The sequence below is a fragment of the Crotalus tigris genome, unplaced genomic scaffold, assembly GCF_016545835.1.
Source record: "Crotalus tigris isolate CLP2741 ecotype Arizona unplaced genomic scaffold, ASM1654583v1 scf7180000017940.1788314, whole genome shotgun sequence".
Classification (NCBI taxonomy): Eukaryota; Metazoa; Chordata; class Lepidosauria; order Squamata; family Viperidae; genus Crotalus; species Crotalus tigris.
The window spans coordinates 1765133-1780984 of NW_024096732.1; the positions used below are offsets into that span (position 1 = coordinate 1765133).

At 42.3% G+C, this 15852-nt stretch overlaps 1 protein-coding gene across 3 annotated transcripts; it reads left to right on the plus strand.

Annotated features, from left to right (window-relative positions):
- Positions 1 to 499: 499 nt before the first annotated feature.
- Positions 500 to 15218, plus strand: POMT1 (protein O-mannosyltransferase 1). Of its 3 annotated transcripts, XM_039345179.1 has the most exons (20): positions 502 to 1237; positions 2040 to 2186; positions 3160 to 3266; positions 4437 to 4487; positions 5228 to 5374; positions 6288 to 6399; positions 6939 to 7004; positions 7360 to 7453; positions 8373 to 8528; positions 9178 to 9308; positions 9884 to 9979; positions 10312 to 10404; positions 10988 to 11084; positions 11241 to 11333; positions 11750 to 11870; positions 12106 to 12203; positions 12593 to 12706; positions 13241 to 13367; positions 13701 to 13878; positions 14547 to 15218. In XM_039345179.1, the coding sequence occupies exons 1-20, from the start codon at positions 969 to 971 to the stop codon at positions 14719 to 14721; spliced, it is 2472 nt and encodes an 823-aa protein (XP_039201113.1). In that variant the 5' UTR covers positions 502 to 968; the 3' UTR covers positions 14722 to 15218. The 3 variants fall into 3 exon arrangements, with proteins under 3 accessions (XP_039201115.1, XP_039201113.1, XP_039201114.1); XM_039345181.1 differs by lacking the exon at positions 12593 to 12706 and having other exon boundaries at positions 500 to 1237; XM_039345180.1 differs by lacking the exon at positions 6939 to 7004.
- The last annotated feature ends 634 nt before the right edge of the window (positions 15219 to 15852 follow it).

Genomic DNA, 15852 nt, shown 5'->3' on the forward strand with positions numbered 1-15852 from the left:
GTTTTGCAGAGGCAAAAAATGATTTGGAGAGACGCAGGTGAAATATGACTAACTCAAACAACTGGTGATTCACTTAATTGGGAAGAAAGATCATAAAAATAGGACAAAACTTGCTTCATTGTCTCACTTAGCAATGGAAATTTAGAAGTAAGTGGAGGACTATTTGTATGCATAAAATGGATCGGAAGGCAAGGTTTGAATAGGGCTTTTCTATTTATTAATATGTTGTTGTTAATTGCAAAGTCGTGTCCGACCCATCGCGACCCCATGGACAACGTTCCTCCAGGTCTTCCTGTCCTCTACCATCTTCTGGAGTCCATTTAAGTTCACACCTACTGCTTCAATTTATTAATATAGGTAATACTCTAACCCAGTTTCTCAAACATAACTTGTTATAGAAGATATTGAAATGATTGAAGGGGAAGTTTTTGAAAAAATGCAATGGTGTTTTGGGGGGGGGGGGAGAATCCTTAAAGGGTCTCTAGTCCACTCAAAGGCTGAGTGTGCCCAAATGGATTGGTCCCAACTCTTTTATTCTACTCTACTCTTAGTCCTAGTCCTATTGTATTCTAATGCAATTGGCAATTTGCTAGTCATAAAGCAAGTTTTCACTAGGGTGAATGTGATGCTGACTTGCATAAGAAAAAAAATAATTTTAAAGAATTTGGGCCACTTTATTAGGCGGGCATTTGCTCAACCTAACTACAGAAATTGGCTAATCAAAATAGATTTGCTGTGCAGAATGGCAAAAGACTGGGAGATGTAGTGTAAAACATCGGGCAACATTTGCCTGATTGTCTAAAATATTTTAAAAGTCTTTGGTGGCTTCAGTATCGAAATCAGAAGGATTGGCATAGCACCTCGTTAGGGATTCTGGGAACTGTAGTTTCCCAGGAAAGCAATCGGCTTGCAAATGGCTATCGGGGGAAAACAATAGCACATGGACGCCTCTATGGTTTTTTGTTCCTATGGCAACTGTCCGGGTCCGTGATGTCACCTCCGGTCCTGCCTTCTCCACGGTAGAGGGGAGTAGAGCGGATCATATGCTCGCCTCCTCCTTTCTCCCCCTTTTTGTAATTGGTACGTCCCATCTGTGCCGCCTGAACAACGGCACGAAGGCGAGCGTATTCCACGAAAGGGAGGAGCGAAATACGGAGATTGAAGCAGGCGAGCGAGAAGCAGCGCGAATTGGGAAGTTTCTCGAAATAATTGGAAAGAAAGTTAATGCAGAGCCCGGGTATTATTTATAAGATTTAGACATTTTCTGGGGTGCATATCAGTTTCGGGACGGGACGGAGGGTGTGCAAAAAAAGAAAAAAGAACGGGTTGGTTCAACGTATGGATGGATGGGCGTGGAAGCTAAGAGAATAAATACTGGAGAGAGTTTGCACGCTCAAATGTTGATGTATGATGGGCTAAAGGCATTGTCACACGATGTAAGCTATTCCAGGTCAAGCTGCCTTTTGCAATTGATCGATGGGTGTTTGGTCAATGCTGGTGGTTATTATAGTTTTGTAGCACAGCTTCAGCCAGATATTTGGGCTGCATTTGGCATTTTGGTCCACCTATCAACTCCTTGTAGCTCAGGGTTGCACTGTGGGCTGGCTTGCTTCCGTGCAGACGTTTCATGACCCTACATTACCAGTGCCACTAATGTGGGGTTTGCTCTCTGTTTATATAACGTAGCTTGCCCTGCCATTGTGGGAGGGGCGTGATTCTCTCCTTGATAGCTTCTCAATTAGGATAATATTTTCTGCTTGATTGTCTGGAGTTAATCTCTGCTTGTCTGAGTCTTGGCGAGGATGTAAATCCTCTTTTTATTTCCTCCTTCACTTTTTATTGTGTCTGTTGAGTGGTGTGGAAATGTGGTTCATCTCTCTGTATCTGTAGATAATAATAATAATAGTAGTAGTAGTAGTAGTACTAGTAGTAGTAATGTTGGATGGGTTGGATAGCATAACTTTCCTAACAGTTTGAGAGCATGCCAGAATTATTTATTTATTCTGAATGGGACCAATTTTCCTTTTTTTTTTTTTTAGTTGCCACCAGATCCTTCTGAAAAAAATGATTGGATTCTTAAAGCAGCCAATTGTCTTTTCATTGGAAATCAATGTAAACCTGGTGATTTTAACTGTGGTCGGATTAATCAGCCGGCTGTGGGCACTGTCCTATCCCAGAGCTGTAGTGTGAGTAAACTGATCCAAATATAATTGTGTACCATAGATTGAGTAGATTTAAAGTGTCTGTACCGACAATGACTCTTCCGGGGATTAAAAATAAACTTTTCTCTCTGCTGTTTATAAAGACCCGTTGGTGTTTGCATTTTACAAGCTTGCATTCCAGACACTTAAACTGTTCCTCAGTCCAGCTTTTTGGGGTGTGAAAAAGCCTGGAAAAGGAATTGAGATTAGCATGAATCAAGCTGTCACGCTGCACAAGGGGGCTTGTTTATATTTTATGGTGTGACGGAATTGTAGCTGAATGGATGAACTGAACTCTACTGCGATTTGACTTCACGCTATGTTGTGTGTTTAGGGTATGCATGGTAGTCCTTGACTTACGGCCGTAGTTCAGCCCAAAATTTCAGCTGCCGAGGAGGGAGACAGCTGTTAAGTGAGTTTTGTCCCATTTTACGACCTTTCTGGACACAGATATTAAGTGAATCCCTGCAGTTGTTAAAGTTCATTTAACAGCCGTGTTACTAATTTAACAACTGCAGGAATTCCCCTTAACAACGGTGACCAGAAAAGTCGTAAAATGGAACAAAACTCAACAAATTTCTCGCTTAGTGACCTAAATTCTGGGCTCAGGACCACCTGTGGTTTTGATGCTGTCTGATCCTCCTTGTTTTGGAACAGAAATCCTCTGATAGGGTGACAAGCCAGTTGCTTGAGGGCTTCATGAGAAATCTATCTTATTTTATTTTATTATTTATTTATGTTATTTATTATTATTATTTATTTATTTTATTATTGTATTGTACTGTATGGTGTGGTACTGTACGGTACTGTACGCACGGCACTGCATGCACGGAAGTGTACACACGGTACTGTATGTACAGGAGTGTATGTACTGTACTGTACCGTACCATACGTACGGAAGTGTACGTACGATACGGTAGTGTATGGTATAGTATGGTACTGTATTGTTTTATTCCAGCTTTGATGAAGTTTACTATGGCCAGTTCCTCTCCTTGTACATGAAGCGGATCTTCTTCGTAGATGACAGCGGGCCCCCGTTCGGCCACATGCTTTTCGCTTTGGGAGGTAGGCACATTTTCAAAGAATTCATCCTGTGTTGCAAGAATAAATTAAGCCATCTCTCTCCTCTCCATATTGTCAGGAATTTGAATATTAGCAAACTGACTGAAACTTTGCAAATAAAGAAGGCGAAAAATGAAAGCCAGCTAGTTGGCTTTGGGCCAATCACCTGGAGACGGTGAGTTCTAGTCCTGCCTTAGGCATGCAAGCCGACTAGATGTCTTTGGACCAATTCTTCTCTTAGGCCAACCCACCTTGCAGGATTGTTGTTGTGGGGAAAATAAGAGGAGGATGGAGTATTAAATACGTTCACCGCCTTGAGCTGTTTCTAAAAACAATAAAGGCAGGATGCAAATCAATAAAATTTAAAAATGAAAAATGTTGGAAAAAGCTAAGCACAAATTTCCTTTGCACACAAAGGAGAAAACGGAAATGCATAACATTGGCGCTTAATTAAATATATTTTTAATAGCTGAGCACAGCCTTTTGCTTCTTACAGGCAGAATACTTTTTAAAAAAATCCTTGATTTTACTTTGTTTGCAGATTCTTGAAGCTTATTTTCTTAGCGGCAAATCAAGAAGGAAAGATATAGTCAAAACTTTAGCCCCTGAGGCCATGACATTCCTGCCATAATTAAATGTTTTGTATAGTTGAACTCTGTTCTTTCCTTTAGGATTAACTTCCTCTCTCCATTTTATTAGTCATAATATCTGAATTTCACAATTTGCTCCTGGGCTGAAGATTGATGTATTCTTATATTTTAGGGCCCTTGTTTCAATTTGATTTACGTTAGATCATTTTTAGTCTGGAGTGTTTGTGTGGATTTAGATTTTAGCTGTTTTTACGGATTTTTGTTGTGTTGTATGCTGCCCAAAATCCATGGCAGTTGAACATCTAGTCTCCATTTAAATTCATATAACAAAGAATTGAACTAATGATTGTATTTGCAAAACACTGGAAGAGGCTGGACAGCCATTTGTCTGAAAGGGTACAGGGTTTCCTGCCTGAGCAGGGGGTTGGACTAGATGATCTCCAAGGTCCCTTCCAACTCTGGTAGTATCTACGCTTTGCTGAGGAAACCATATGGATACATCCACATATTTTGCCAGCATCCCACTTTAATTTAAGTTTAGGTTTTGTGACCTGGAAAACTTATCCTTCTCTTTCCTTTACAGGTTATTTAGGGGGCTTTGATGGAAATTTCTTATGGAACAGGATAGGAGCAGGTAAAAGGGTTTCTGATTCACCTCCAGCTAATTATTGACAAGGACATGGCCAGCAATTCAACTGGAAAAACTAGAGGGAGGGGGAGAATAAAGGAAATGTTCTGCATTTTATATAAATCTTTGTTCTTGTGTTATTCCTAAGGGTTGATGAGAGATGTAGAAAAGCAAGCTAAAATGGAGAGAGAAATAGATAAGCAAGCTGCAATAGAGAAATACAGATCAACAAGCTGCAATTAACTAGGGATACAAGTAACCCTCGACTTATGAACACAAAATTTCCGTTGCTAAGAGAGGCAGTTGCTAAGCGGGTTTTTCCCCATTTCACCACATTTCTGGCCACAATTGTGAAGTGGATCCCTGCAGTTAAGTTAGTTAAACAGTTGTTCAGTGGATCTGGCCTCCCCATTGACTTTGTTTGTCAGAAAACTGCACAAGGGGATCCCTTGGTACATGTCAGTTGCCAAGCATCTGAATTCCGATCACGTGACCATTTGGGATGCCGCAATGGTTGCTAGTGTAAAATATTGTTATAAATCACTTTTTTTAGTGCTATTGTAAAAGATTATAAGTCCAGGCTTTCCTGGAGGTGTAATTGACTAGAGATATAGATAAACTAGCTGCAGCTGACTAAAGATACAAGCTGTAGTTGACCAGAGATGCAGATAAACAATCTCTAATTGACCAGAGAGGTAGATAAGCAAGTTGCAATTCATGCTGATTTGTCTCTTATTTCGTCCTAGAATACAGCTCCAATGTGCCGATTTGGACACTGCGGCTTATACCTGCAACAGCTGGTGGCTTATGCATCCCCTTGGCGTATCAAATATTAGTTGAATTGCATTTCACCCATTTTGTTGCCCTGGGTGCTGCAGTCCTGATTTTATTCGGTAAATAAGATATCATTCCTTTCAATTCTCCATCAGTGCCATGACCAGAATATTTCTGAGATATTTCACTATTCTCTTTATTTCCTCAAGCTGTATTTTTAACCCTTTTATTAGCTAAGACAGTTTCCAGAGCAGCCTTTTGCAAGTCTGTAAAAGATTACTCTGTTGGTCCTCTTATTTTAGGTTGCTAATTGTAAAGTTACTTACTGTAGTCTTCAGAAACGGGGTAGCGTTGACGTGAATTTAAAAGTAGTGACAAATGAATTAATTTAAGAGGCACGTAAGACAGCTTTTATGCATTCCAATATCATTTTCGTAAGTTTGAGAAAAATGGCAGAAGGCATTCATAGCGGTCCTGTTAAAATCTTATCCCTGAAAGGAATGTTTGTTGAGTTGTTAGGCTGTTCACAAAAATAGTCATCAAGCAAAGCTTCTAGGATTGCAACTGTTAAAAATATTAGCATAAGATTTTCTATGTTGCCTTATTTTATTTGTCTGTTTTTTCCCCTCCACAGGCGTTTTATTACTTTGTATTGAATGGATGTGATGAGTTGCTGTGTATCTCTTTGCTTGTTTCATAGATACATCCAATTCATAATAAAATAAAGTTAGGCAGTGAGACTAGGATATTTGAAAACTTGTAGCAAAAAGCTGTATGTTTGGCTAAAAGGGTTTTTAGAAGTTGGAACGTTTTTCCTCAGTTTTTAAGTATTTGTTCTGGCCAATCCCCATTGGTTGATTGCAAAAATCTTTATATTGCCTGCTGTAACTTGGCAACATGACTAGCTGAGGAATTCTGGGAATTGAAATCCACAAGTTGTAAAGTTGCCAAAGTTGTAAAAAGCTCATAAGAAGAACAACTGTAGGAATAGACAATCAAAACAATTCTCATTTCTCCTTTGTGTCTTAACAGAAAATTCACTAATTACTCAATCCAGGTTGATGCTGCTGGAGTCGATTTTAATTTTTTTCATCCTGTTGGCTGTTTTGTCTTATCTGAAGTTTCACAACTCTCAGAAACAAAGGTAAACGATTTCTTTGATTTTTCCACCTTGGTTTTGCAATAAAACATGAAGTTCCTCAAATCAGACCAAGCAATAACATGTCTTTTGCATTTATGCTATGACCCACACTAACATGATTTATAAATGGCGATTTAGGGCTTAGACAAAACCAGCCGGGGATGGATTCTGCAACCAAACCAGGCTTAAAAAGTTTGTTTGAATTTTTTTTTTTTTTGCAGTACATAATATACAGGTTAATCCTCGACATACGACCACAGTTGTTAAGTGAATTTTGCCCCATTTTATGACCTTTCTTGCCACAGGCAAGGGAGAATAGGGCCAACCTCTTCTCCAAAGCAGCTGAAGGCAGGACAAGAAGCAACAGATGGAAACTAATCAAGGAGAGAAGCAACCTGGAACTAAGGAGAAATTTCCTGGCAATTAATCAGTGGAACGACTTGCTCCAGAAGTTTTGGATGGAGGGTCAAGAAGAGATTGGACAGCCATTTGGTCTAAGGCTGGCCTTATGATTGATATGCTTAACTTCCTTTTTTTTTTAGCCCTTTTTCTGCAAGATGGTGGCTCTGGCTGTTGCTAACTGGGGTCTCCTGTTCTTGTGCTGTTGGGTAAGCTTACTTACCTCTTGTTGGTCTGCTAAGGTATCTGACAACAGCCTTGTTCATGAACACCTTAGAACAGGGGTGTCCAGTCTTGGCAACTTCAAGATTTGTGGACTTCAACTCCCAGAATTCCCCATGCTGGGTGAGGAATTATGGGAGTTGAAGTCCACAAGTCTTAAAGTTGCTAAGGTTGGACACTCCTGCTTAGATCTTCTGGCGGTCTCCCGTCCTTTCTGGGCCCATCCGGGGTTGTCTCTGTGTTCTCCTCACCTTAAACCCCAATGGGGATGACATGCGAATGCAGCCAGCTTGTCCTCCTAATGGGCTTGGTTTATTGTGGCATTTCCTGCTTGCTTCGCAGGGTGAAATACATGGGCCTCTTCACTTACTTCCTTCTTCTGACCCTGGCAGGAGTCCATTGCTGGCAGCTGGTTGGGGATCGCTCCTTGTCCAACGTAAGTTGGAGGGTCAAGGAAGATGCGGTCGCTCTGGGGTGGTGGGAGGACTTCTGGGGGAACTTTGGATTTCAGAATCCGTGGGTTTTAGTTCGACACAGCAGTTGACCTTAGAACGTAATCAGCCAAGGTTGCAACAAATGTGTTTTTTCCATAACTGTTTGATGGCAAAATTGGAAATATTGTTAAGTTAGATGCGAGGCTCTCTAACATAGAGCTGACCTCTGCATAAATGATAGATAGATAGATAGATAGATAGAGAGAGAGAGAGAGAGAGAGATAGAGAGAGAGATAGAGAGATAGATATAAATTAGATAAATGAGAGAGAGAGAGATAAATATAAATTAGATAAATAAGTAGAGAGAGAGAGATGATAGATAGATAGATATAGATTAGATAAATACGTAGATAGATAGATGATAGATATAGATCATAAATAAATAGATAGATAGATAGATATAGATTAGATAAATACGTAGATAGATAGATGATAGATATAGATCATAAATAAGTAGATAGATAGATAGAGATAGATAAATATAAATTAGATAAATGAGAGAGAGAGAGAGAGAGAGATTAGATAAATAAGTAGATAGATGATAGATATAGATTACATAAATAAGTAGGTAGGTAGGTAGGTAGATAGATAGATAGATAGATAGATAGATAGATAGATAGATAGATAGATGATGGATGGATGCTAGATGAATGATAGATAGCTAGATTTAACTTTAATTCTGTTGGAAACATTGATTTTTAAAAAAGGAACCGGGATTCTAATCTCTCTAACAGGAAGAGGCACACTTTTATTAAAGTTTTAGGGCCCCTAGAGTGGATTATAACCCAGCTAGATGCAGCCCCGTCTGGCAATCTTTAGTTTTAGAAGCAAAAGGGAATCACTTCGGCTTTTCCCTTTCAGGTCTCCCTGCTCTGGCACTTCATAGCCCGAGGAGTAGCTCTTTTGATCATCCCTGTCGCTCTCTACCTCTCCTTTTTCTACATCCACCTGGTTTTGCTGTACCGATCTGGGCCTCACGACCAAATCATGAGCAGCGCTTTCCAAGCTAGCTTAGAGGTGAGAACCCAACTGAATCGTGGTCAAAAAGGGAGAATTGGGGGGGGGTTTGCCCCATAACTGTTGTTTCTGTTGTTAAGTGAGACTTTGGTTAAGCGAGTCTTGAACATCGCAACGGTCATAAATGCGAGGACTGGTTCTAATAACCTTTTTTTTCAAAATGGTCGTAATAGTTGTAACTTTAATCATCTTGTCATGAGTCTGACTAATGAAACACTTCAAAGAACTTTCAGGCATGGTTTAACCTAAAAAGCCTTTATTAGTGTAAAAGGAGTGTCAGCACGGCATGGAGAATGCCAAGATCTGAATTTCCCTTCCTTTGCACATAACATTCCAGGCTTTTCCCCTCCGCTATTTTGGGGTCATGATTCACATCTTCCAATTAACCTGGAGGGCAAAGATTCACTTCTGTTCCCTTCCCTGGGCTTTTCTCTTCTCTCTCTTTCTCATCTGAATTAACTCTAAAAGTGCCAGACAGTTCTACATATTTTGTCAAAGCAAGAATATTCAATATTAGCAGCGTTGACACATCTCTTGATGTGGCTATCGCTAGAATCTGCTAATTTTTTAAAATAAAATTAGGCTGATGGTTTTATGCTTCCGGATTGTGTAACCAACACTCTATGTATTTTTTTAATTTTTTTTTTAGGGAGGGCTTTCGCGCATCACTCAGGGGCAGCCCTTGGAAGTGGCTTATGGTTCCCAGATTACTTTGAGGAATACTTTGGGCAAACCCTTGCCGTGTTGGCTTCATTCTCACCGGAATACCTATCCCATCAGGTGAGAAGGGGAGAGCTTATTGTTGGCAGACGGGATGTTGTGTACAACATCCCGTCTGCCTGTCCCACCATGGGCCCCATCTCCAGGAGATGCTGTTTTCTTTGGCGTAGAATTTCTGCCAAAGAAAAGAGCACAAGGCTGCGGAGAAGTGGCCAAACTTTATTTGTACTATTTTGCTAAATTTACTATTAGCTTGTTTGGCAGTTCCTTGATGGAGGACATCCTTTGCTTCTTGGTGGTTAGTCTCATGTTAATCTTGATGTTCATTTCTGCTCATTCTGCTCTTTTTGGCCTAATGATTGTCTTTTTTTTTAATGATATGTAGAGATTGTTTATGTCTCTGTGCCCGTCGATGGCCAATTTGGAAGTATGCCAGGCTCCCAGGGATGAGGCCAAACCCACCAAGCTCAGACCCCTAAAATCTTTTCCTTTGTCTTCTAGCCGCCCTCCAAGAGCTGAGATCTCTTGTCTTCTCTTCCTATTAAATGGAGAAAACAAATCTTTTTTCTGTGACCTAAAAAGAGCTCTTTTTTCCTGCCAAGAAAAATATCCCATTTCCTCCGTATCTTCCCTAGGTATGAAAATGGGCGGGGAAGTTCCCACCAACAGCAGGTGACCTGCTATCCTTTTAAGGATGTGAACAACTGGTGGATCGTGAAGGACCCTGGAAGGTAAGCCTCTTCAGGTAGTCCTCCCTTTACAGCAGTTCATTTAGGGACCGTTCAAAGTTACAAGGTTCATCAAATGGGGCAGAATGCACTCAGCAACCTGAATTTTGGGCTCAATGGTGTTCGTAAGTCAAGGACTAGTGTACTTTATTTGGCCAAGGAATTTGTCACTCAGTATAGTTGCAAAGCAACAGAGAAAATAATAATAATAATACCAATAAAAGGGGGAAGTAACAAAGATAATAAAAGGAATAAATAATAACATTTTTTATGGGTTGATACACTTTGATTTTATCGGTTCATTTTGCCTCTGCTTTTCTGCCTCTCCCAAACAGGCAGCAACTGGTAGCTAGCAACCCACCACGACCTGTGCGACACGGCAACATCGTGCAACTGGTCCATGGAATCACCACCCGTTACCTTAACACGTAAGCTCTTTCTTCTTTGTGTGTCTTCTGGACATGGCTGTAATTGTATGTGTGAATGGCTTTGGAGACTGGGTCTAGCGATGCCGCCAAGGGGCTGGTCAGATAAGAGGCAGCTTAGCCTTCAGTCGTACGATGGGCTGGGCAAAGGGATCGAAAGAGACCCTCCCTAATTCCTCAGCAGTCAGGGGAGTATTGTCTGAATGCTGGACTTCCAGGAATTCTCTAGCGTGCTGGGACTATGGTTAAGTCCGTCCATGTGTTGTGAAATGAAGGAGTTTTCATCCTGTCTCCTGACTGCTACTTGGTGTCCCCCCCCCCACCTTCTAGTACTGATGATGTTACCTAATTGGGTAGTGAAATGTCTGCAAGAAAACAACCAAACTCAGAGAGCATCAAGGATCCCACAGTCCTTGTTTACCACCTCCTCCTCCTCCTCCTCTTCCACTCCTTCCTTTCTAGCACTGATGATGTTACCTAGTTGGGTAATGAAACGTCTGTAAGAAAACCACCAAGCACAAAGAGCGCCTCACAGTTCAACCCTGAGCTGCAAAAATTCTCTTCTGTTGCATTCTCCATCCTGCAGGCACGATGTGGCTGCGCCCCTCAGCCCACACTCCCAAGAGATATCCTGTTACATCGATTACAACATTTCCATGCCAGCTCAGAATCTCTGGAGAGTGGTAAGGGCCAGGCTGTAGAATTTAAAGCAGTTGATAAAAGTTGGGCTGAACTAAAAAAAATAAAATTAAATTAAACATAGCAATATACCACTTCATAGTGGCAGGAACAATCAAGGCAGCCTACAGCATCAGGAAGCGTATCTTTCAATCCCACAGGAAATTGTGAATCGCGACTCGGATAATGAGATTTGGAAAACGATCCTGTCCGAAGTCAGACTGGTCCACATCAACACATCGGCCGTGTTAAAGGTGAGTGGGCTTGGGGTCTCGGCCTCTTTCTTGTAGCCGATGGTGGATGTAGTCAGAACAGATCTGGAAGAGATCTTGGAGGTCTTCCAGTCCAACCCCCTGCTCAGCCCACAGAAGGAAAAGGGGCGTGGGAAGCATCTCAGAAGGGACCCCCCCCCCCTAGTTTTCCAGACAGTATAAGAAAAAGAGGGCACACATCCATCCAGCGTTGCAAGATTCTGTTAATGTAATCTTACAATAAAGTATTAGCATTTACGGTTGTGTCTCTGGTCTGGACTACCTCGAAGGGCTGATGTAGCACCACCCCACTGATTCAGATAGATGGGGCTTCCCAGATCCTTCAACCTGTTGAACCCTGGTTGGCATTTTAAGCCTCTTTTTTTTTTTTTAACCCTTCTGTTCTTTCTCACCGCCAGCTCAGCGGAGCCTCCCTCCCCGAATGGGGGTACCGACAACTGGAGGTGATTGGCGAGAAGATCTCCAAGGGGTATCATCAAAGCATGTTGTGGAACGTGGAGGAACACCGATATGGAAAAAGTTAGTTTTTAAGAAACTTAAGAAGTCTTTGGACATTAATCCAGGGTTTGTTTTTCTGCAAAGTTCTGGAAAGACTTTTTTCAAACGTCCCGCTCCAGACCTGTACAGGAAGTCCTTGACTTAATGACCACAATTGAGTTATGTTGCTAAGTGAGAACACCCCCAAAGGCTTGCGGGAGAATGGCCCCAATTAACCTGGTTTTTTTAAGGTCTCTTTGGTTTTAATCTTTTCCAGGCCATGAACAGAAAGAGAGAGAGGTAGAACTGCACCTGCCTACTCAGATCAACATCAGCCAGAACCTCACCTTCGTTGCCAAGTTCACCGAGCTGCAGGTGAAAGAAAGGGGCTAGAAAGTCAGCCTTCGAGAAAGTCATAGGGTGGACTTCGGTTCCCAGAATTCTCAGCAATGGCTATGCTTATCCAGGGGATTCTGGGAATTGAAATTAATGTATTGTTTTTGGCAATGTATTTAGCCGACCATCTCAGCAAATGATTCTGGGTGGGGAAGAGTATTTAAAAGAAAATTCAAAACCCTTAGGGTCACAGTTGTAAAAATATGTAGCAGCTGAGAAACCAGACTGTTAAGCACGTTGTGTAAATCCCGCCAGCTGGTTTCACAACTTGGGAGTTGTAGACTTCAAGAGACATTTTGAATTAGGGGCTGTATCACTAGTAGCTTGCACTGATATTCAGGAAACCCAATTCCTCTGTTTTGTTCTAGTGGAAAATCCTTACCCTGAAGAACGAGGACACGGAACATAAATACAGCTCATCCCCCTTGGATTGGATCACTCTGGAGACCAACATTGCTTACTGGTTCCATTCCAGCTCAGGGGTAATTTTACTGGATTGTTACATGGGTGAATCATGTTTCCTGGAATACATAGGGGCAATCTCCAGATCTCCCTTTGTTCCAGAGAGAATTTTGGCATATCCAGTTGTCTTTTTAGTCCTCAACTGAACCCAAAATTTCCGTTCCTAAGCAAGTGATACAGCCTCCCCCCCCCCCCCAATTCAAAATGTCTCTTGAAGTCTACAGTTCCAAGTTATGAAACTGGCTGGTGGGACTTTAGAGAAGGCTGAAAAAAACGGTCATAAGTCACATTTTCAGCACCGTTGAAGCGAACCATTCACTAAATGAATGGTTGTGAGTTGAGGACTAGTAGCAATGCCCTCCACGGTCTGCGGAGTGGGGAACATGCAGAGTGCTAATTCACCACGTCTTTCTGGAAGCCCTCAAATGGCATTTCCACGGAAAGGCTGCCATGTGGATAACTAGTCATTCCCGTGGGGTAGCCGAGCAAGGAAGAGCTTAAGCGGGCTTTACTTTCCGATCACAACTCAAAACACCTTGATCTTTCCTGGCCAGGCTCAAATTCACCTCCTGGGCAATGTGGTCAGCTGGACATCAGCCAACGTGGCCACCGTCGTCTACCTGGTTTTGTTCCTGGGGTACCTGCTACGTCGACAGCGGAATATCCAGGATATCCCTGACGGTCTGCACCTTCCAAACCCATCTTGATTTTCCACCCAAGGCCCCTGAATTGAGTTGGGGAAGACCAGTTGTAAAAACCTGGGGGAGGCCATTGCTCCAGCTGAAAATGGGCTTTAATCCGAGGGATTTCAGCCGTGTGCTGATTTTCGTCTCCTGCAGGAGTTTTCACCCGCTCTTGCCAGGGCAGCCCCCCTCAGTTTGGCCTTCGCTGCCCCCCCCCCCATCCTGCAGGTGGTTAAAATGCCTCCAGGTCCACTTTTTGTCCTGCCCTTCTGCATTTCCCAAGACCGAGGAACCAACGTGCCTGCTTCCCTGCCCCGTCCTGTTTCTCCAGAGACCTGGCAGCAGTGGCTCCTGGCCGGAGGGATCTGTGTGGGCGGATGGGCTGTGAACTACCTGCCTTTCTTCCTGATGGAGAAGACCCTCTTCCTTTACCACTATCTGCCAGCCGTTACTTTCCAAATACTCCTGATTCCCGTTGTTCTGCAGCACACGAGCGACTTCCTCTGCAGGTAGGACAGCTTGAGCCGACCTCTTCTTTCTTTGTTTCCATTATTTTTTTTTTTAAATAATGCTTTCAAAATCATCCCACGCTAAGAAGAAAAGCAAAAGGAAGAAAACACAAAAGATGCATACTCGCCACCATTCATTTAGTGGCCGTTAGAACTTACCACGGCACTAAAAAAAAGGGAGTTACAATTGTTTTTCACATTTAATGACTATTGAAAGGGACCCTGGAGGTCTTCTAGTCCAACCCCTTGCCCAACACAATTTCGGACAAATAGTTGTCCAGTCTCTTCTCAAAAACCTCCAGTGCTGGAGCAGCCACAACTTCTGAAGGCAATTTCTGTTCCACAGATTAATTGTTCTCACTGTTAGGAGGTTTTTCCTTAATTTCAGGTTTCTTCTCTCCTTGATGAGTTTCCCTCCATCGCTTCTTCTCCTGCCTTCAGGGGCTTTGGAGAAGAGCTTGACTCCCTCTTCTTTGGAGCAGCCCTTGAGATACTGGAACGCTGCTATCATGTCCCCCCTCGTCCTTCTCTTCCTTAAACTAGACATTCCCAATTCCAGCAACTGTTCCTTGTATGTTTTAGCCTAATCATCCTTGTTGCTTTTCTCTGCATTCTTTTTAGAGTCTTGGCATCTCTTGTTATGCTTATCTCCCTCTTCTTCTCCACAGGTCCAGGCTTTCCAAGAGCATGCACAGTGCTTTAGTAGCAGCTTGGTTATCTTCCGTCTACCTTACGTACCATACGTTCCAGCCCCTCACCTACGGCAAGCCGGCCCTCTCAAAAGCCGAGTTACAAGCTCTACGCTGGAAGGATAGCTGGGACATTTTGATCCGCAAACGCTGAGTGACGCTAAGAAATGGTCGGGGGGCCAGTTTTGGGACTGGATAACGAAGAAAAAGAGAAAAAAATTCATCGGAACTAGGGATTCATTCCCCTGTGGATCCCTTCGGACATTGACCTAATCCCAGAAACAGGATTGGTGAACTACAAATGCCTGTAGAATGGATTTGGGAGTTGTTTGGGGCTATTTTCCCCGTTTCTCTTGCAGAGGAAAGGATTTGAGAGGGATAGAAATGTACTTGGATGAGGGGAAGAAACGGGGGGCTCTTTTGCTCACTCGAGGCAGAGTAAATGGGGCTTATGCACCCTTTCTTTCTCTTGACCATGGAAAGAGTGCACAGGCCAGACTGCGTGGATAAGATTCATCACAACTATGTCTAGGAGTATTGAACTTTTGCAAAAACCTTCGTTCACGTTAATATGGAAGATGGTGGGGAAAAAAGTGTGATCTGACACTCGTATTTATGATCAGTCAATAAAATGAGGCAGGCTGTATGCACCGCTAGGAAGCATGGCGTCAACCTGATCGTCCAGCACAGCCAGGACATTCTCTGCGAGGACCTTTTTCCCTCCCTCCTTCTTTTCCTTCTTCCTTCCTTCTTTGCTTTCCTTTCTTTCTTCCTCATTTCTGCTTCCTTCTCTTTTCTTTATTCTCCCTCCTTTCATTCACTCCTTTCTTCCCTCTCCTCTTTTTTTATCTTTTCTTTCCTCCCTCATAGTTTTTTGTTTTTTTCCCTATCTACCTTTCTTTTCCTTTTCTCTTTCCTTTCTTCCTTTCATCTCTTTCCTTCCTTCTTCCCTTTTTTTCTTTCTTTCCTTTCCTTCTCTCTTTTCTGTTTCTTTCTTTCCTTCTTTCGTTCCATCTCTCGTTTTTCTTTCTTCCTTTCTTCCCTTTCTTATTTTCTTGCTTTTTTCTCTGCTTCCTTCCTTTTTTTCCCTTTTTCCTTTTTCTTTCTTTATTCTTCCTTTTTCTTTCCTTCCTTTTATCCTTCCTTCTCTTTCTTTCCTTCCTTCCTTCCTTCATTCCTTCCATCTCTTTCATTTTTATTTCCTTCCTTCCTTCCTTTCTTCCCTTCTTTTCTTTTTCTTTCTTTCCTTCCATCTCTTTCATTTTTCTTTCTTTCCTTCCTTCCT

Coding starts and splice junctions, on each gene's coding strand:
- POMT1 (XM_039345179.1), top strand. CDS start 969: ATGGCAACTGTCCGGGTCCGTGATGTCACCTCCGGTCCTGCCTTCTCC. Junction 3,267..4,436: donor CATGCTTTTCGCTTTGGGAG/GTAGGCACATTT, acceptor TTTCCTTTACAG/GTTATTTAGGGGGCTTTGAT. Junction 11,871..12,105: donor GGAACACCGATATGGAAAAA/GTTAGTTTTTAA, acceptor AATCTTTTCCAG/GCCATGAACAGAAAGAGAGA.